Source organism: Rissa tridactyla, chromosome 8 (genome assembly GCF_028500815.1).
Source record: "Rissa tridactyla isolate bRisTri1 chromosome 8, bRisTri1.patW.cur.20221130, whole genome shotgun sequence".
NCBI lineage: Eukaryota > Metazoa > Chordata > Aves > Charadriiformes > Laridae > Rissa > Rissa tridactyla.
The window spans coordinates 52672726-52694074 of record NC_071473.1 but is presented as its reverse complement, the minus strand read 5'-3'; the positions used below and the strand labels follow the sequence as shown (position 1 = coordinate 52694074).

Sequence of the window (21349 nt, the reverse complement as noted above, 5' to 3'; positions counted from 1 at the left end):
TTACGCCAGGATTAGGCTGGGGAAGAGGAGGCAGCAGTAGGATACCTGTAAGAATCTGTGCCAAGGCTACCCTTAATTTAAGATCTTAGTTAAAATATCTGGAAGAGAAAATAAAAAGCACATTAGTGGCATTTACAGAGTATTAAATTGGGAGAGATTGAAAGCTGTATGCAGGGTAGAAACATAAACTACCCAAAAATGATAAAGATGAGCACAAATTAGTGGAAGCTCAGTTCGGAAGACCGTGAGTCCTTATCTGCAGAGATTTAAGTTCATGAACCCATCTGTTAAAATGAAGAAATCTGAAAGTAATAATGCCAGGAGACAAAGAATAAAGGCAAAAATGAAGCAGACATCAAATACTGCCATACGAGGAAGGCTGCAGAAAGGCTAGTGCAGTTGAGGATTCAAATTTCCATTTCTCCCTCAAAAGGAGCTTTTGCTGCTGTAGAAGTATGAGTCTGGCCACCATTCCTGCTGCAGTGTCTGCTGGTCTACCCAGCTGCTCCACCTAAAGTACTGCAGGTAAGTCCAGGAGAAAGGGAGCAACCAGACACCACCGCTGCTTCCCCCACTGGAGCCTGGAACTGCCGTGCTTCTCCCAGGGAGAGGAAGCGTGATCCTCCTGGAGGTCAGGCTCACAGGCTGGGAGATGTTGCTCCAGGCAGAATGTTTGACACACAGCTGTTTTGTTTCATGCAGTATTTGACATGATTTGATTTGGTATCCAGAACTACAAGGTATCTCCCTTCCTTGCTGTGAGCATCCTTTGTGATATTCAGATGTCAGGGATGAAGAACACCATTCCCTATGAATCTGGTCTTTGGAATGCTGTACTCGAGGCACTTTGGCTCTGCTTCCAGTTCTGCTGTCATTGGCTTTTGCTATGCCTGGCTTGAGACATCTATAAAAGTAACATGGATGTGAGGGATGTAGTGAAGGCTGCAGGCACTCGGGGAGTCCTCTCTCTTTCTTTACTTCCCTAGTTTCTCATTCCCCCAACAGAATCTGTGTGCACTGGGCAAACGAGGAGCTCTCTCTTGCTCTGAGAACACCAGCATCTTCACTCTTGCCATACGCGTATTGAGAAGGTAATTATGCCCGTACAGTTTACATTACCCAAGTGTAGTTCCTTATCTTTAGAGAAATTATTTGCAAAGAGAGGCAGAGAAAATTTGGCCCTTAATGAATTTAATTCGTTTCATTTAGCTGCCAGTAGATGGCTCTCTGAATTTGCAGTCCTTTATTTACTACATTGTTTATTGAATTATGTTAGGACACATTTTCAGTGGAAAATGTTTTCAGTGTGTTTGCTTTGAGGAAGTTTATGTAAGAAGAACAAGGAAGCAATGGACTGAGCAAATAGACTGCTAACAAAGAAGACACAGGATTGGTTCACTTTTTGCAAAATTATTTTATGGCTACAATCCAGAAGCTTTTTTTAGGGCAGGGCCTAACCGTATAACTGTCAGGGTCAACAAGTTACATCTGTGTTCACACAGTGCATTTACTAAATTTGATTATGACTGAGTAAAATTCATTTTCCATAAAAAAGCATTTTAGTCATGTATTTTAAAGGATGCATGTGGCTTATGGACAGGTGCTGAAGTGAATTGATTGAAACGCTTCTTCGTTCACACCCCTTCAGTGTGGGAGATGTTGTTTCATGGTTACATGTGTGTTAATAGAGCACTGTGTCTAGGCCATGAACCTAGGCCTTTAGATATCAGATATTTGAGCTTAGCCCAAATACAGCTCACAGTTGTAGACTCGCTTGTTCATTCCTTACCTTTTTGTTACATGATTTATCAGAGAAGACTGAAGACTAAAAGGTGACTTTCAACATGACAGTCCATGTTTTGATAAATTGCTGGGCTTTTCCCCCAGCCCCTCAAATCATCAAGGTAAACTAGAAGGGAAATGCAACAGCTGTGGTAGAGACCCATCACCTTTCACAGTGTCCCTCAACTCCCAAGGCAGTATGTGCTCAGTCTGTGTCCTGGTGGAGTACTAACGCACCAAGGACGAGTGAGGATCACCCCCCAGCTTCTCCGAGACCACCTACCTGGTGCAGCAGTTGATTATTGGTGATGATAATGCTGATAAAGTTCCAGATTTTAGTTGTAACCTCTATCCAAACATTAATTTAAATTAAGCCGGGCCGTATGGACGTATTAATTGCAGTATACACAGTCCCTCCACTGAAGTTAGTCTTGATTTGTCTCCACTCTTGTTCTGAGATACCAGTCACCCTTGAGGACAATAGATCTACACAAACAACTTTATGGAAAATAAGCAGCCTAACACTCCAACTATATCATCAATGCCATACAATTTTGCCCTAATTTAAAATAAAATAGTTCAGTTTTCTACTGCGGGTAAAATTTGCCAAACAATAGTTGGTTTTGAATCAGAGGAAGTTGCTATCTCCTAAAGAGATGCCTGGAGAAATTTTTTTTGCAGACTGAAATTCCACGTAACAGATCTCTGTGTGCAGTTGATCGCATTGTCCTCTTTGGAAAGCATGAGTTTGTTTCTTCAGACAAAACGTCTCCTTCCATTAATTCTCTTTTAAGATGAGAAAACAAGAGGCACAGAAGTTATGTGACTCACAGTGCCTGTCAGCAGCAGCACTCACCTTAGTACTCGGAATAATACAGCGACGACACGACATCAATCACACTGACTTACCAGCGATATGGAGGCAGGATTTGTTGATACCATGAATTTCAGTGTTTGGCGTTATGGGATTTATAATGGTAAAAGGCTGCATTTTTTTCCCCTCACATTTCTTCCCTTTTTTCCTTGACTTCTTTTGGTTAATGCTGCCTGGACTGCAAAATTTAGTCAATCTACAGAAGCTCTTGGTTCTCTTTACAAGGTCACGTGTACATTTCTGTCACCCTCAGCGATCTCTTACTGAAGTCATTGGCACAGACTTTGTAGACTTTTGCTGGGCTGTTACTACCTGAGAAGTAGTGAGGAATCTTTATGTTATTTTTCTGAAATTCACTTGTTGACTTCTAAGTGAGTTGAGGGATTTTGTTCATATTTAGACCAACTATATGGAGAAAGCCTGTTTATCCGCAAAGCAATACCCTCCCATTGAGAGCACATAATATATACTGTATTTGATAGATAGCTATTTTATATCCATTTTGTATCTTTGAATTGGAAATACATATATTTTTTCTTTTTGTACATAGATGTTCCATATTAGGTAGGGTAGAGTTAGGGGTTTTTTTCATCTCTGCTGATACTTCTGTACATTTATGTCCTTCAACAAGATAACTGACAAATCATTTGTAAAGAGGTGGGTTCCTGCATCCTGCTCCATTTTAGCTCTGTAGCCTACTGCAGTGAGGATCTACAATCAGTGCAAAGGCCCCTCACTGGCAAGGAGAGGCTACTGCGGTAGGTTAAAGCTTGATTGCTCCCATTTATTGTCCTGCTCTTCCAGCAAGATTGTGGCCTCTCTGGCAAGGGTGGCAGAGCAGGATGTGTGTCCCCACCTCAGCTAGCAGTTCCAAACGCTGGTATCCATGCACAGACTTTCCTTCCTGGCGGTTTCAGATGTCAGAGCACATCTGTCAGGCGCGTCTCATCTGACTGCCCTTCCGTCGGTTGCCTCCAGCCCAGAGGTGGGTGGGCAGCTGGAATCAGGTCTGCCAGAGCTCATCTGGCCAAGCTCTAAGCTGCTGAAGTCAGTGAAGAGCAGGACACTGATGGATGAGCAAAGGTGGCATCAAAACTCAGCAATTAGCTGCCGCAAGCCCCTGTGCTAGAGACTTTGGAGATGTAGGAAGCAGCTGTGTGCAGGGCGAGGCAGGTCGCGTGTGTGGGTGGGGGGTGGCTGCTTCAAGCTGAGCCATACGTGCTCATCAGACTGAGACCTAAAGTCGCCCATGTCGTTACTGCATTTTGAAGTGTACCCTTGGTCTTTAAACAGCCCACACTAACAAACCAGTTGTAGAAGGCTTTTAAATAAGCTATATGTAGCTTTTGGGGATTATACTGAGCTGACTTTACGTGTCCCACAAATTAATCAAGTTCTTCTGTTAGTTACAGTAACTGACAGGAGGAGAAAATGAAACCTAAAATCCAAGAGACCTCTTGATCGACCTTGCATACTCTGTGCTCAGTGGATCAGGCTTGTGGGGCTGGACTGCTCTTTGCACCTTCTGGCAGCGATAAGAATTTCCCTTTTCAGAACTGCAGGATTCCCAGTTTCAGTATAAAGGAGTTAGGCAATGCCGTTTTCCCTTAAGGCAAGACTAAATTAGGCCTCCTGTGTCTCAGATTGATGACATTTTGGAAAGGAAATTCCATACGGGATGGGGGATGGGAAAGAGGAAACATTTCTGGTGGTCCCTCATGCGTAGCTCTGCTCTTGTAAGCACGTGCACTATATACGAGAATTTATTCAGATCATAGAATCGTAGAGTTGTTTGGGTTGGAAGAGACCTTTTGAAGATCATCCGGTCCAACATCTTTTACTAGACCAGGCTGCTCAAAGCCCCATCCAACCAGCATCTCCAGGGGTGGGGCATCCCCAGCTCATGAGGATGTGAGAAGGTAAATACCTCATTCACTTATCCTGCCCGCGCTGAGTGGTGGACTTACCCCGTGTGCAGCTCTACAGGCAGGCAGTAAATCAAGAGCAAAAGTCTTTGTCTTGGCAGGCGTTTGTGGGATATTTTCTCCCCTCCCCTCGGAGATGAGCAACCCTTTCTTGTGGCATAAAATCGGTCTTTGCGGCATCTCCATCTGCGTGCACGTGTGCACCTGCATCTGTGTAGCACATTACAGTACATTTCTGTAGCAGGACACGATCTTACCCATATGGGATTTGCTTTATATAGGCACAGAGTCTGATTAACTCCAGTGGGATTATTCACATATGTATATATTTGCAGATTTCGGGGCCTGACGTTCCCTGTGTAAACACATACAAACAGCAAAGCAGAATAATTCTATGCAGCTGGAAATCAGTGGCTTCTGCTAGTGGAAAAATCGGTGTACTCGGGTTGCAGTCGCAACGTGCTAGAAACATTCGCACAATGCAAACAGATGGAATCGGATGAATTAACCCTTGCTACTTCTGGACACTTCCTGGATTACTATTAATAGTTCTCTGGTTTAGATTAATGCACAGCATATGTCGTGTAACGTTGACTTTGAATTATCTGCTAGAATGTGTCCTAGGCTCAGTCTTTTTTTGAAGTCCCAAAATAGTGGGTTTTGTTTTTTATTTTTTAACTTCCCACCCTCTCCCTCCCCTTCCCATCAGGATGACCAAATACAACATGTTTATGGAGGGACTGGTAGTAACGACCTGTTTGGATGGAAAGATGGTTGTCGCACTATTCCAGCCATCTTCTAAAACACCGTTAGGGAGGATTTCTGTTTGTGCAATCCCAAGCATAAATCCAGGCTGGTTGGAGAATGGATGGAGAGCTGCCCTGAGGAGAAGGACTTGGGGGTGTTGGTGGATGAGAAGCTCGACACGAGCCGACAATATGCACTGGCAGCACAGAAACCCCCCGCAGCCTGGGCTGCATCCCCAGCAGCGTGGGCAGCAGGACAAGGGGGGGTTCTGCCCCTCTGCTCCGCTCTGTGAGACCCCCCTGCAGCGCTGCCTCCAGCCCTGGGGCACCAACAGCAGAAGGACACGGAGCTGTTGGAGCGGGGCCAGAGGAGGCCCCGGAGATGCTGGGAGGGCTGGAGCCCCTCTGCTGTGGGGACAGGCTGAGAGAGCTGGGGGGGTTCAGCCTGGAGAAGAGAAGGCTCCGGGGAGACCTTCCAGCCCCTGCCAGGCCCTAAAGGGGCTCCAGGAAAGCTGGGGAGGGACTCTGGAGCAGGGAGGGGAGCCATGGGATGAGGGGGAATAGTTTTAAACTGGAAGAGGGGAGATTTAGATTAGGTATCAGGAAGAAATTGTTGGCTGTGAGGGTGGTGAGCCCTCTGGCCCAGGTTGCCCAGAGAAGCTGTGGCTGCCCCATCCCTGGAGGGGTTCAAGGCCAGGTTGGACGGGGCTTGGAGCAACCTGGGCTGGTGGGAGGTGTCCCTGCCCAGGGCAGGGGGTGCCACTGGGTGGGCTTTAAGGTCCCTTCCAGCCCAAACCATTCTGTGATTCTGTGATTTTTACCCTCTCTGAAGGGAGAGTTGGTGCCCCGCAGGGCGTGACTGTCCGAGGGCCGGGTCCCGTCCGTGATTCGCGCCCCCCACACGCACCCCGCCCGGTGCCGCGCTGGGGTCCGCGGGACCCAGGGGCCGGCCCGGAGCTGCGGGGCCGCTCACGGCGCCCGCCCCGCCGTATGTCTGCGAGGAGCGGCCCCTGCCCGGCAAGGGGGAGGAGGCGGGCGAGCGCCGGGGGTGGGAGCTGGGCTGGCTGCGCCGCGCGGGTGCGCGCCTCCGCCGAGCATTACGGCGCCCATTCCCGGCTCCCCGGCGCTGAGGAGCGGCCGCGCGGAGCCCCGCAGCGCGGCCATGGCCGAGCGCCGCGCCTTCGCCCAGAAAATCAGCAGGTAGCGCGGCCGCGGGGCGAGGGGAGCGCCCGGTGCCGGGCGTGCGGAGGGGCGGGGGGCTCGCCCGGTCCCGGTCCCGAGGAGGGGCGGGCTGCCGGGCCCGGCCGGCGAGGGGAGGCGGGGGGCGAACGGGCCCGGCGCGGCCCGCGGGCGCCCGGCGGCCTTCGGGCTGCTGACAGGGCCGGGCCGCGGCGCCGGGCCTGCCGTGAGCAGCCCCCGGGCCGGCCGCCGGGCAGGGTCCGCCCAGGCCGGCGCCGCGGGGCTGCGGTTCCCCCCGGCCGCAACAAAGGGGTGGGGGGATGCGGGCGGGGGTGTGTGCGCCGCGTCCGCCCTGCGCCGTGCCGCGTCCCTGGGGAAAGCGGCGGGGGGGTGGTGGGAAGAGGGAAAAAAAAAAAAAAAAGGGAGGAAAAGGGCTGTTTGGTTCGGCTCCCCGCGAACAAAGGCCGGCCGGGCGCTTTGTGCAGTCCCCGCTCGTCGCACAGTGGGCGGCTCCGCGCTCCCGGCCGCTCGGTGCGGGGCTGCCGGCCCCCGCTGCCCGCTGCCGGGCCCCCGGTTCGCCTTCCCTCCCTCGCACAGCCCCGTCCGGGCCCCGCACCCCGCATCGGGGAGCAGCAGACCGGGGAGCGGCAGACCTGCCCGCTCGCTGCCTGCGACATGGAGAGAATAGTTCCCTTCCTTTTGTGTGGGATAACCAGCCAGTTAATGTTAGCACAGCTCCTTGGACCTGCAAAACCATTTGAGACTTGCGGTGTTAAACGTCTTGTATTTTACAAAGTTTTGGGTTTTGTTTTGTTTTTGTTTTTCTGTTTGTTTTGTTTTTTGTTTTTTTAAGAATATTTATAGGAAGTTCCCAGCTAATACCAGGTTTCTGCAGATATATATTCCAAGTTAGGCATACGGTTCCAGGTGGGAACCACAGTTTTTCTGTTTACAGGTTTGAGCAGACAGACTTTGGTGACCGTGGTACCCCTCCGAGCTGTAACTAGCATCAGGGTGAAGGTGGGAACCATGAATTTCTCTGGTGCTATTCAGGAGGCTGTGGACAGTAGTGAAAGGAGTATCATTTTCATGCCATTGAATGAGAAAGCTATAGATACAAATAGCTGCAATTACAGAAGCTGTGATGGAGAAGGGTCATGGACAAAGACACAGGAGGTCAAAGGAAAAGGCTAGGTTGGAGGTAGAGGAGTGGCATCAATCCCACCCCGCTCAGGATCTGAAGACAGGCGTGAAAACATTGCTCCTCTCTTGTGGTTCTCTGCCAGCTGTGATGTGCACCCGCCAGGGGTTAATGTGACAGATCAAGGTCTTGGGAATGGGGAGAGCTGGATTTGCTGCCAGACCATTTTTCCTGGTTCTTGATTGTAGTCATAGAAGTTGTCACATGAGAGACAAGTACTAGAAGTGAGGGCGTAAGAGTTCTGCAGCCCTGGCACGAAGTTGAATAAAATGGCCCTGGGATGACCACCGTGGGTGCTCACCATGTTTCTGCCTGCGTAGCTCGGTGTGGTGAGTTCATCGGGCAGTGGCACAGATGTGCCACCTTTGTGTACCTTTTGATCTAATCCACTCCACGTGTTTTCAAGCCAAGCAAACGGCAGCAGTGCCTGTGTGCAGGCAGAGGTGGTCTTTTCGACAGGACAGGTTTGCTTGTGGAGTTTACTGTTGATGCAGGGCCCAGGTGGTCTACAATGAAGCCAGCTCCACGTGGAGCAAGGCTGTTACGTCTCCAACTCTTTCTTTTATGCTTATTTATAGGACTGCTGTACTTCTCTCTGGGATTTCCCATATTGTAGTGGTGTCTTCTGAGAAATCTCTAGTTCCTGGTTCATGGGCTGTGCATGTGAAAGCAAAAACTTGTAGGCAGAAGAGATGTTGTACCCAGAGGTGCCCAAACTGAGCTGTAGCCCATCTCATGCTGGCACAGAATGTGCTGCTGTGAACGTTACTTGTTCAGAGGATGAGAGATTCAAGCAAGCAGCATACGGAAGTCCCAAGAGCTGTGTTGGTGGCTGCTGGAAGCCCTCCCCAGTTCCATTGTTTAAAGAAGAATAGATCCATCACATTTTCACACTCTGCCCTCCGGTTTGGCTTACTCGTGGAGGTAGACGTAGCATTTGTCTTATTCACAGGAAATAGCCATGCTGCTCTTGGTTTGCCTTATAGTGTGTAATTCAAATGGGATGTAGTTCAGATCCACAAAGGTAAATCACTTTAAGACCTACCTACCAAACAGATGCAAGCTTCTAAGATGGTTTTTACAGTAGTGGCAGAAAAAGAAGCGTGAGATCGGCTGTTATGTTTCTCAGAAAGACCACAGATGTGGTCTTCACAGCCCTGATTTACTGCCTGTGCTTTCTTCAGCCACTGCGGTGCACCTCAAGGGTATATACAGAACACCGGTGCCACGCGGTATCTGTTTATTGCTTCTGGAATCTTTAAATATTGGAGATAGGAGCTATCAGTGACTGCTACAGCAGTTTCAAAATATCTTAAGACTGTCAGTTACGAGGTATCTTTCTGACTAGGTCACACTGCGTTTTTGCTGGAAGGCTTTAAACTAGAACAGATTTTCAGCCTGAACTTTGGCCATCACGTGTACTTACTAATTCTTCTTGACTCCATCAGAAGAAACTCCTGAGTTAAACTTACTATAGTGGGTTAATAATACCTGAAATCTTGCCTAAAAGTGTTAATTTTTAATTGGAAATATATTGGTAATAAATTTTTTATTAAACTGTATTGGAACATGTCCTTCTGCAGCATCATAATACTTCCGTAGCCGCGTGTATGCTGTTGTTTCCATCTCAGCGTTAAGACCAGACGTACTTCTGTGTAGTACCCCTGTCCAGCTCATACGGTGTTTGTGGGGCTAGAGGAGAGTTACCAGGAGGCAGGATCCACGCTGGCAGAGATGAAGTTCACTCATTAAGATGTCTCAATAAAAACCAATCAGTCAATACGTTATTCCTGAGGAACGAGCTAAGCTGCCTGTTCGCTCTCAGCAGGGCTGGGTGTTCAGTACTGAGCAAGCCAAGCGCCGTGTCTGGCCCCTCAGGGGTTGTCCCCGCTGCTGTCCCAACTGAGCACTCACCCCTTCCCCTGTGTGTGCTTCAGATTCCCAGTTGCCTTATCCCAGTACATTTTCTGGGTATGGGGCCGCTTGGCAGAGAAGTGGGACGTGGAAGCCCCACCACCAAAAAGGTCAGTTCTGAGTTCCTGAATGTCCCAGTAAGCGAAGCGTGTTGTATCCCATCATTCCAGTCTTGCCAGGGGCAGGCAGAGGAAAAGGTGTGCAGGTTTTCTAGAGTTCAAATGCAGAAAAAGAAAAAAATCACCCTTTAAACATCACGCAACATACACAGTTCAGGCAAACTCATGTAGCCTTTCACGTGAGCCCTGTCTCAGTGCCTTGTCATTGCTCTTGGACCATCCCGAGTTCAGGTTATCTGGGGAATCCAGAACTGCTTCTTTGGTCAGACCGTCACTCTTTGGAAGGAGCTTCGCTCTTCCTTTACTGCTTCCACAGTTAAAGAGGATCCTTCTGACTTGGAATAACATACCTGCCCTACCCTCTGTTTTGCTTTGCGTTTTGGTCTCGCACAAAGCCCAGAGTGGGATTTGTACCACTGGTCTTTATTCTCTTGTGGAGAATTCTCAGTTTTCCTCTCCCCAGCTATTGATGGAGTCCGGAGAAAATTGTTTTCACCCTGGTGGGTTCAGCCCGTTGTGAGGTGCTTTCATGTGAATGGGAACCTCATGGTGCCATGAGGTGCTGCTGTCTGGGGCTGGGGGGGCAGGTCTTCTGGCTGAAAGGGGGTGACCCTGCTCTTAGACATTCATTGATTTGGAATTTCCCCATCATCTAGAGCATTTATGTTGTGTATGGACAGATTTCTAGAGTAATCACAGCTGCTTGTCTTTATGGTTTTGAATCGAGGGGGAAACACTTCTGTTGACTCCATTGAGAGCTAGCATCTTATTTCTGCTGCAGCTCCCTTTACGCTGATGGGGTACTGTAAAAGGTGACTTGGGAAGACTAAATTTACATTTGCGTTCATTTAGATTGCCTTTTACATTGCCTGAACGATGTGTCAGGGAGACTGACAGCTGCCTTTGCCCTGCCTCAGGGTAAACAGGGATGGTGTGAAACCTGCACCCACTGAAACCAATAGCAAAGCTGTCACAGGCTTCCATGAGCACTGAGTCAGGCCAGAAATGTAGTGGTCGCAGCAGGATATTCGTCGCAGTTTATTCCCTTCCCACATCCAGATGCCATTTGCCTTGTCAAGACGATATCACAGATAATTGAAAGTATTTTTAACAGAAACTTCAGAGCAGCTCTTTCCTGTTCTCCAAAAGTCATGTTGTCTGCCCCGTTCAGCCATTGTGGATGTCTCCTGCGGGACTCGGCAGCGCTCTGGGAAGCCTAAGAAAATCTCTGACCGCTTAAAGCGAGCGAGAAGGCAGGGAGAAGAGTTCACCTCTAGGGCTCTGCTACAAAGCTGCTTCTTTATACAAGGCTTCCTCGTTTGGTTGGGTTTTTTTAACGTGAGATGTGACTTTGATCTCTCCTGAAGAATCCAGTCCTGTGGTGATTTTCACGGTAAAGTATCTTGGGAGCTCATTCCCTTTGCTGCAGCCTAGGGGTGACGCTTTCAGCCTTGATAATCAAATATTATCAGAAGAGCACCACAGGCAGTGTTGTATGGCGTTTTTTGTTTTAATCAATGGTAAGGAAAAAGGGAATGTGTTGTTGCTCATCTTCTGTGTTAATTTAAGACTTACCCTGCAGCAGTCAGGGTCAGGCTGGGTATTTCCTCAGCTTCGGGTTGTAAATCAGTCCCATTTCATTGAAAGGGGAAGGAGTTCACTCTGAAAGAAGCAGGAGGAGGGCTGCATCCAGGGCACGGCTGAACTGGCAGGGTAACTCAGGGCCAGAGCTCTGCCTCCAGCAGGTTCCTCATCCACCGCGACGCGTACCTGGTGACTCACACCGTGCTTTGGGCCTGGATGGAGCCGTCTGTTCCGCAGGCAGGAGAGCCCAGACGGAGCACGCAGGGACAGAGGGACAGGTCACCTCAACTGCAGCCACAAGACGGACACAACCGGCCAGTGCCATTCGGCTTTGGAAATTCAAACCCAAGCATAGTGAGTATAGGATAGATGCCTCCAGCCACGTGCAGAGTTGTACACAAGTGAGCTGGCTGAACAAAGACGGATGCTTTCCACTTTAAAAAGTAAACTATGTAAATACAATTTTCTTTGCTGCAGAGAGCGAACAAGCAGCTTTGCTGTGGATTGGTGCAGATGCCTCACTGTACCAGGCTGTCTTTCTCAAGAGGCAAAGGCTTGCTGTATGTAGAGTCACTGCACGTGACACACAAGATGAACAGGCAGGAGTAACTGTTCTGCAATTAGCGGGATGGGGAGAAACAAACAATTTGCATTGCTCTTTCAAAATGGGGAGGGCTATGGAAAAGAGAGACTTCCTCAAATCACTGCAGCAGATGATCTAGATGACTGTATCCTGACCCACCTTTTCTGTGAAAGGGAAGAGTTCTTAACCTTGCTTGGCATAACTGGACGTGTCTTGCTGAACCTTTGCTTGGGAAGGCAAAAAGAAGAGCTGATATTTCCAGTATGCTGCTTAAGCTAAACAAAACCACCAAAAAAACAAAAAGAATTTTGATTTTGACGGGGTAGGCCACATAGAAATGATTTTTGCGCGTAGTAAAGAAACATGGAAGTGCAAACAACTGGTTTCGTTTTGTTATTTGCAGCTCAGAGTACTTGGAGAATGACCAGTCTTGTTTTGCTTTAGAAGCCAGTTCCAAGGGGATTTTTTTCCTCTCCTTTGTTTTTCTTTTTTTTTTTTCTGCGTGAACCACATGCACACACAATAATTAACCAGTGAAGAAGGTCAGAAAGGAAGTGACTAGGGAAGATGTACTTTAAACATAGACATTCATGAGGCCGTGGGCTGTAATTAACTGGAATGTTTGTCTAAGGATCCCAGGTTACATGTTGAATATAAGATAGTTATTAAAGAGGCAGGTTTTTTATTTGTCCTTTTAATTATCAAGAGCTTTAATGGCTTTTCTGTTCTGCCAAATGGATTTTTTTTTTTTTTTCCATTTGGAGACTATTTTGAGATTTATTTCTCTTTTCTGCTTGGGTTTGGTGTAATACACTTTTTAAACTAGCTTGGTTTAGGAAGCATAGATTCTAGTTAGAAATAGTGTTCAGGGTTATAAGATAACATGAACTTGCTAGTCGTGATTGAAATGGACAAACAGCTTTTGGAACCGGAGGAAGAGAAGGCAAGTGTATTATCAGTTTTAGGGAAACTGTGAACCTCTGGGATGAAGCAGTGAGAAAGCAGTCCTTACAGTACTCAGCTGTGGTGTTTTCTCAGTAGGGAAATACTTACTCAGTTCTACAAAGCCCTGATCAGGCCTTCTCAGGAGTGAGTGATCAGGATGAAACACAGTGTTAAAATCAAACACAGTCTTAAAAGGTGTGATTGCCACTGGAACAGAGAAGAGCCATCAGGGTGACCAGGGGAGCAGACAGCCTGTTGTAGGATCTCACCTTGCAGAAGGAAGCCCGGGAAGGGATCCGACTGAATTTTGTGAATACCTTGCAAGTAGGAAGGATGGGAGGAGGGCTGTTGAACCCAACTGATGGTGTTGGCGCAAAACCAAATGGGTATAGGTTACCTATAAATACACTTGATGATCAGATTACATGAGAAGATGGTTTCTAAATGTCAGAAGCGTGGTGCTTTCCAGTAGGGGAAATGGTGTTCAATACATCCATGAATGCAGCGATACAGACAGGTAGCCATCAAGAGCAGTGGATTAGACTGCAGGCTTGGAGGAAGTAGTAGTAAATCCTGCAGACTCCACTCAGGAATTTCAGGTTTAGACAGTAGCCAGGTACTTCAGGGGAGAGGTTTGATTGGAAATTGTGAAAGCTGGAGAGGTGGGACCACTAAGACCTTAAAGTAATGATGGTGTCTTGGTCAAACCTGTTGGAGGTTGCTCAGTTCTGACTTTCTGTGATCGTGCTTCAGGGGAATTTTTTATATCCAGTGAGGTTATTAATGGGGCAGCTGCCACCGATGTACAGCATGTGGTCAGAAGCTGTGCTGATCAGTGCCGCCCTTTTGTTTTACCATGTTTCTTCCCCTATTGTATCAAATGACCTTTTCAGCAAGGCTGATGTCGGGCAGCTAATAGCATCCATGCAAACTCATAGTGCCCCTAAGCAACGCTGTAACTGCAGCCCAGCTTGCTTCTGCTTCAAGCTGGGGTAAGGCACAATGGTAGCTGGAGTTAAGGGTGTATTGACAGGCTGTGCTCCAAATACAGCCCAGCTCCCAGCCGCTGCAGAGCTGCCCAGCTGACGCCAATGAGCAGAAGAAGAAAGGAGTGAGAACCCCTCTGGAATCTACCACAGAGCATGTCTCAGGTTCATAAGGAGCCACCGCACGCGGGAGGAGCAGCGCTGAGTAACGTGGCGAGGCATCGGCTGCGGTTTCACAGCTGAGCATGGTTTTCCTCCTCTGGCTATACTTTCCATCTGGAAACAATGTATGCCTCTTGAAAATGGGGAAAGATTTTTAGTTTTTCCTGTCTTCTGCTGCATGGTGAAATGTGGTTTCTGATTTTTCCTGCCAGCCATGCGGTGAAGGGCTCTCTTCTGCGTATGGTCAGGAATTACGCAAAACATGCACCGAGTAAGAGATTGGGTTTAAACCAGAGATTGCCTGCAACCCTGGGGCAAGCTTTTAAATCTTGTCAGCCACAGATGCGTGGTGTTTTCCATGCCAAGCAGCCATTTTAATACATTCCAAATTTTCCTATAAATGCTAGCAGCATGTGTGGTTTGTTCTCCTGTGTGTGTGTGTATGTCTGCGGGTGTATGCGTGCACGTGGTGGGAGCAGGGAAGGTGGTTGTTCCGAGGGCGATCAGACAGCCTGACTGTTGTCCGTCCCCAGCAGGAGCTTCTTGGTCTGCTTTCAGAAGCCACCCTCCAGAAGTGAAAACATAGTCCCCTGTGGATAAAGGCAAACATGAAGCAAATGACTTCTTGCAGCCGGAATACATAAAACTTTTTTTTTTTTCTTCTGCTGTCCACTTTTTTAAAAGACAAAATAATGCTTCCTCTAGCTAATCTTACTCCCATCCTCTGGCCTGAGGAAACATCTGCTCTCCATGGTAGGCTTGGTTGTCCCAGCTAGTTCCCTTTTAGAGTTCCCTTCTCTTCCATTGACATCGGTTGCCTCCACCTGCCCCCATTCCTTCCCACCAGCATTCACTGCCACAGCAGTCCTGAAGCTCGGAGCCCACCCTGATGTCAAGGTTTAGCTCGGGGGAGGTTTAACCATCTTTACTTGACCGGGTTTTAGCAGCCTGTGCCCCACGCTGATAGCGCGTTCCCCTGGGTGAGATCAGGAGCGAGTCTGTTAGCTACGACGCTGTTCCCGCAAAGATCGCTGATATGGCAGAAAAAAAATCACCCTGTGACACAGTCCCGTGTCCTTGCAGGCTCTTCATCTATGTTATGCACTGCTTGTCGTCTCTTTGGAGCTGGGACTTTGTTCTGGGAGACGGAGCAGGCTGCAGTGCTGCGATGTGGTGAATGACAGTTGGGAGCAGGTTTGTGACTAATAAATTGGCCATTGCGTCCTGGAGAGGAGCACTCTTGTGTTGGTGAGGTCCTGTAGACCAGGGCTAGTCAGCAGCTTTTCAGCAAAATGTTTTTTCGTGGAAAGAATCTAGGCATTTGGTTTGCTTTTGAAACAGAACCGTTTCCTCCATACTCAAAAATTTGGCTATCCCAGCTCTGCTGCTGAGGTGAGCTGCAGCTTACTGCCAGGTCACGAGATGGAGCACTGCGGGTGGTTGTGTTAGCGCTTGACCCGTGGCTATTTGTTAAGACAGTTAAGCCAGAATTGGCATTTCCATCTCTGATGTGCTCTTCCTTTGCCGAGATGTTCCCTTGCCGGGTTTGCCAAACTGTTGTGTTTTCAGTCTTAGCAGTGACAACGTGGCTACTGGGGAAAACAGAAAACCCCAGAGGGGCACAGCGTGGATTTTACCCTCCACGTGTGGAAGGGCTGATCTGTGCATTTCCTTCCTCGTAAGAAAAGTTGCCCAGTGGTGGGATTTCTCTCTGGCAGAGACCATAAGGCATTGTGCCCTGCTAGCCAGTACATCGCGTGTCCCCTCTGCTGGTCACCATTGTCCCACCGCTACCTTTCCTACGTGAAAGGGGAAATGGTGTTTTGTTCTGAGTCAGTCGATTGTTCCCCGTGTGTTGTTCCCTGGACATTTCAACCCACCCAGCGTGGGACTGCTTTTCTGCCCCTGAGCTGGGTGTTGAAGGGGTTGGATATTGCGTGGAACGTGGCTGCCGGTCCTCATCTCTGCGACTGCAAAATCCGAAAATAGGCAAGGGATGAAAATGAGAGAGCAGAGCACAGGAGCAGGTGTGTGACCAGGCTTGGAACTGCTGGGGGTGTGGGGAGTGCTGGAGGAGAACTTCCCTTGGTAGGAACTGGAAACAGCCTGCTGGGAACAAATTTATTTGTGCTCAGTGTCACATGCATTTTATTGCCACAGATGTGCAAAAAACAGCAGTTCACAAAAGGAAAAAAAAAAGTAATTGCTGTTAAGAACTTGTATATGCAGCCATGCGAGAATTTTGTGATTCTCCAGGATTTTAATATACAAGGTCTGTTCTCACCGCCCGGTGACACTCTCATTCCAACCAGCGCACTAAGTATTTGGTTTCATTCCAACGGCAGTGTAAAGCCTATTTGAAATGTCATCTTCATTGTAATTTTTTTACAGAGATAATGATGTTGTCCCTGTCTTGTTGCAGAACTGTAGCTGCCGAAGTCAGGAAGCAGATCTCAGGGCAGTATGGAGGGTCTCCCCAGCTTCTCAAAAACCTCAATATTGGAGGCAGCGTCTCTCATCATACAACTGTAAGTAATGCTTGGAACATGGAATACTGAAGGTGATGTGCATAGTTACTTTGATTACCATTTGGAAAGAAATTGGAGTGATGACAAGTTGTTGACCTAAGTGTCCCTGGTGACACCGACGAAAATAATTCCGTGCAAAACCTGCTAGTTTTGGAGGTCTCTATCTTGCAGATCAGTTGGTGTGGTTGGCAATTTGTGTTTCTGCAGAATCTGTGTAGGACAAGGGGCTCCCTTAATCAGATGTTAGTTGGTTTATGCCAGAACAGCCTGGACAGGGCATTGAATTCCACGTGTACAGGTGGTTCTCTCCATGAAGAGCTCTTTGCAAGCTCATGCACTTTCAGCTGGCTGTTTTCTCGTGTTTCTTGTTACTCTTGAGAGTGGGACCACAGTGGCTCATCTCCTCTTCGAAGGTATTTTAAATGTTACTGTAAAAGTTGAATGTGGTTATTCCTCAGGAATGTATATTTACTTACAAGTTTACAGTCCACTTTTAAGAGCGGCTGAAATGTGTAGGCCACGTTGCCCGAATCAAGCTCTCTGAAATCAGGTTTTCTTGCATGGCCTACCAGCAACCTTCAGAATTTATTCAGCGTGGTGGTTGTAAAAATTTCAAGAGTTCATCACACTTTTTCAGGCTTGAACTGTATTTTTGGAAGTGTTCCTTTGATTTGAATTGTTGCTTCGGGTCATAGCAGTTTCTTTTGCAGCGGTCAACTTAGAAAACAAATATTATAGCATCTTGTTTTCTTCCAAGAGGGTTGATTAGGTCAGGCGGCACTGGAAACGTGCCCTGAATTTGATAGTCTGTACAATTGTGGGTTTACAAGAGTTCTTCTCTTGTTTTGGAGTAGGGTCCTGTAGAGTCTCCTCAGTTCATGTACTGCTCTGTGTCCAACATAATGTGTTAAAGCTTTCTCATACAGAGCACAAATGCGTCCTCGGAGCTAGTATCATCTCAAAAGGGAGCTCCAAGACTAAGTTGACCTCTGGTTTAGAATGACTTTGCTGCAGGCTGAAAGTTCATCTTTGAGGAGATCTGGCTGTGGCAGAGTCACTGGGGATTGAAGAGGGCTGGAATTCCTGTCATTTCCCTCTGCATCAGCTGTGTGAGTACACGGAGACCAGAAGGCTGTCTCTGTCAGCTCTGTGCCCTGCCTTAACGGTGAGTGAGCACGAAGGAGGAGGGGTTAATGAGAGCGGTGTGTCCAGGGCTAATGCTTTATTGCAGCAATGCTCTGTAGGGGTGGGGAATGATAAAGCAAAGCCCTGACTTGGCAGTTCTGTAGGGTCTTTTGCATAATCCAGTATTAGGTAATAGGGAGGGACCCCTGCTATTAGCGGCGTACGCTGGAGGGAGCACTCGGGGTCTTTGAATCCACCTCCTTGCAGCAATGGATAGCTGAGGAATAGACGCCTACTTTGAAGGACCCACTGGATGTCCATCCCACAAGCTTCTGTGCCTCGCTTGTCTCACGTGTGGTTTCATCTTGGAACAAGTTGGCTGGATTGCCTCTGTACTCCCCACTGCTTTCATAAAGCAAGATCTCTTCTGTGTACCTCTCCAAGCTGTTCCTCAGGCAGCCATATTTTTGTTAACTCTTTTTCCTTGTATCGCCTCCTTTTGCTCTGAATTTCCTCTTCCGCTTTTTCTTCCTATTTCTAAGGTTTTTCCATTCTGCCATCATCAAAGTGTGCACGCTCAAAGCTTCAGTGCTATTGATCTTCACATCTAACTCTTAATGCAGGATCAGATTTGTTGGTCACAATATTGTCAGCCCTGTCTTCAGTTCTGGTATGTCTCATTATCATGTTGCTGTTGTGTTTTCTAGTAAATATATGCAAGAATCTATCAAAATCCTGGAAAAGGTCATGCTAACTGGAAGCAGGCTCCGAGCCTTTCCTATCAAACCGGATTGCGTGATGGTTGATGTGATACGCTCCTAGTTTGTCATATTAAATTCTGTGCTGAGCAGAGATGCTCTTCAGGAGCATGATTAACATGGAGCAATAGTTTGTAGGAGATAGTCTGTAGGAAAAGTATATTTAGTTAAGTCATGAGTCTGTATCCTGAGGCTGCATAATACAACAGCGGTTCGCTTGTACTGAATTTGGGGTTAATTTCTCTCCCTTAGGCATCCGTCAGAATCTGCTGTGCCTGCCTGTCCTGGTATGATAACAAACATTATGCAGAGAGAAAGCATTACTTTCTGTTACTGTTACAGATGCTGTACTGTAAGCATTGGTAATTACTCTTACTGTTACTGCTGTGAAGCTGAAATAGCTATTTGCTTTGGAAAAATTCAGAAGTTTGTGTGTCATTACACTTTCAAAGAGAAGAAATAGAAGGCCTTGAATCTGCATTGCAGTTTTGTGCAGCCATACTGGTTTGAAAGCCTAGAGTAGGGCACATAATGTGGGTTTAAATAGGAAATTTATGCTGAAATGTATGGATATTTCAGTAATGCCGCATGATTGAGTTTCATGTGAGTATCTCCACAATGGCGGCAAGTTGCACCGTTGAGTGTGCAGTGTGGAACTGGAGGACTTTTAATGATAATGCAGATGCGGTCTCTCCTGCCCAGTGCACCTTGCTCATCGTGTGGAGCACTTCCATAGCTGGTTATGATCCAGGTAAGGTCCGCACTGATTCTCTGTTGGCAGTTGCCACCAAGTAGCTGCTTACGGAAATTTGTCTGAGAGTCTTATCACACGCAGTCCAATGGGGACATTTTTACGGAGAAATGTATGTTTTTGTGAATGAGGGGCCCTCCGCACTGTGCTTGGTTGGGCCTTTTGTTTCTTGTGGACTGAAGCCGGTGCAGGGACTTTTCACACTCGACAGACTTGTATGTGGTTGAACCCGGGATCAATGCAAAAACCTGTCAGCTGAATTTTAGCAAGTCTCTTTCCCTTTTGCTTCAGGAGCAGGAGACAAAATGCTGCCAGAACTGTTTCTAATTTAGTATCTGGTAGAGCTGGGGAGAAGACACTGCTTTCAAATGACTGTACAGGAGCTTGTGGTTTATTATTGTCAGCCTCCACCCTTCTGCCACTTTCGTGGCAGCTGATTTTAATTGCACATTTCTCAAACCACAGATACAGGTCCAAAGCTCTCAGAGGCTTTCCCTGTATAACCCAGCGTGCTGAATTGGGACTCCTCGCAGGATGCAGTCCTTGCAGCGCTGAGTTTTTGTTTTTGAAATCCAGAACAGAAGGCACTGACAGTTTGTTACTGAGAAATAGGGGCTGGTAGGGTCTTACAGTTAGATGAAGGAGATTTTATTTTTTGAAGTTACTTTTGCAAGTCCCTCTAAATCCACTGGTAAATGGAGTGTGCGTTTGCACCTTGCTGTTTGTGTCTGGGTTGTAAGCCACATGCTGTGCTCATCTTTGGTGCGTCGAGAGGTTCAGTATTCCCTCGTGGGAACTGGGGCTTCTCACCACCAGACTCACGGATTGAACGCACTGAGAGCGGAGAGCTTGCACTTCCTTTCAAAGAATTCCCCAGCATCTTGCAGGATGGGGTATTTGCTTTGTTTGTTTGATGAACCGGACTGTTTACTATGGGCTATTATAATCCCTCGTGACTAACCACTTTCTTTTCTTTCCAAGTTTATTTTTTCTGTTGAGCAACTCCTTGTGCTGTGGTGCTTGTTAACTCTGTCTGCTCACCCCCTGTTGCACTGCTCATTTCTGCTCGTTGCTGGATGCTGCACTATGGCAGAGGCTTGATTCCTCTCTGGATTTCTGCAGTAGTTTTACCTGGATGAAGCTGGATTGTGGATTGTCAGAGATTAGCATGAGTTACTGTCGAAGCGACCCAAAGCTTTCTCTGAATCTTGGTGTGATTTAATGGCTGCTTCTTGTGCTGCTTCGGTGTAGGAAGAGCAGAGTTTTGTTCTGTACCTGCAAACGGACTTGTAGTCTGGTTTTTTCCCTATGTGTGCTGCCCTTTTGTGAGGGCAGATGATGTTACCAAAGGACAGAAGATAGTCACTAGGTATCTGGACCTCTCTTCAATTGTAGGGCAGCTGTTTCTGTGTCTTGTTCTACATTCGGCACCTTTTTGTTGATTAATATTTATATTTTTTGAATTAGATAAAGACTTACATAGTCTTGGATTTCTGAATGCCTCACTTTTGAGTGCCAAAGATAGTCCTTGAAATGCTTTTTGTTATTGTCCAAAACTTGATTTTTTTTTTCTAAGAAAATAAAATTTTCTTAATTTTTTTTTTTTTAATCTTCAGAGATATATTTTAATTAGAAGAGCAACATTTCACGCAACTTGCAAATAAGCAGAATGAATGTATGCTACGTTGTTTTACAGAAAAATCACAGCTGTTTCCAAAGGCTTAGGGGTAATATATCCTCTCTGTCGATGTATGTTACCGCATAGTTGAATATTATTATGAGGAGGAACACTGTTATAAGGGATGCTAATTAGTCTGGGAATAAAGGGGTCTGGATTCTTGGACATGATGTGATCTGACCACGTCTGCTTTCAGCGCTCCATTTTCTGGATATAAAATAAAGGTGCTGACATTTACATATCTTTGTAAAGCACTGCGGGTTTATGGGCATTATCGGGGCTAATTGAAGCTTTGTCTTGGATTTATTGGATGGCAGACTTTGGTTGTGTATTCAAAGATAGTATCTAATTATTCAATAAGAGAATATAGGTTCCTTTGTATATTTTCATTGTTTATTTTAGCATCATTTAAAAGGAGAAGAAAAGATAATTTGTGCAAATGAATGGAAAACACTGCAAGGGAAAACATGACACTATCCTATGTGGCATAGAAAAGGGCGTTTTGAAGT

The 21349-nt window shown here is 47.1% G+C and overlaps 1 protein-coding gene across 17 annotated transcripts in view; it reads left to right on the top strand.

The window, feature by feature from the left end:
- DOCK7 (dedicator of cytokinesis 7) overlaps positions 1-21349 on the top strand; it is a 117509-nt gene that overhangs the window by 3398 nt on the left and 92762 nt on the right. For 10 of the 17 annotated variants that reach the window (XM_054212737.1, XM_054212736.1, XM_054212726.1 and 7 more), the window contains 2 exons: positions 987-1091; positions 16423-16528. In XM_054212737.1, the coding sequence (XP_054068712.1) occupies positions 987-1091; positions 16423-16528 (211 nt within the window). Of the gene's footprint in view, positions 1-986; positions 1092-6395; positions 6528-16422; positions 16529-21349 lie in introns of those variants that run through there. The other 7 variants (XM_054212730.1, XM_054212729.1, XM_054212728.1 and 4 more) reach the window with 2 other exon arrangements.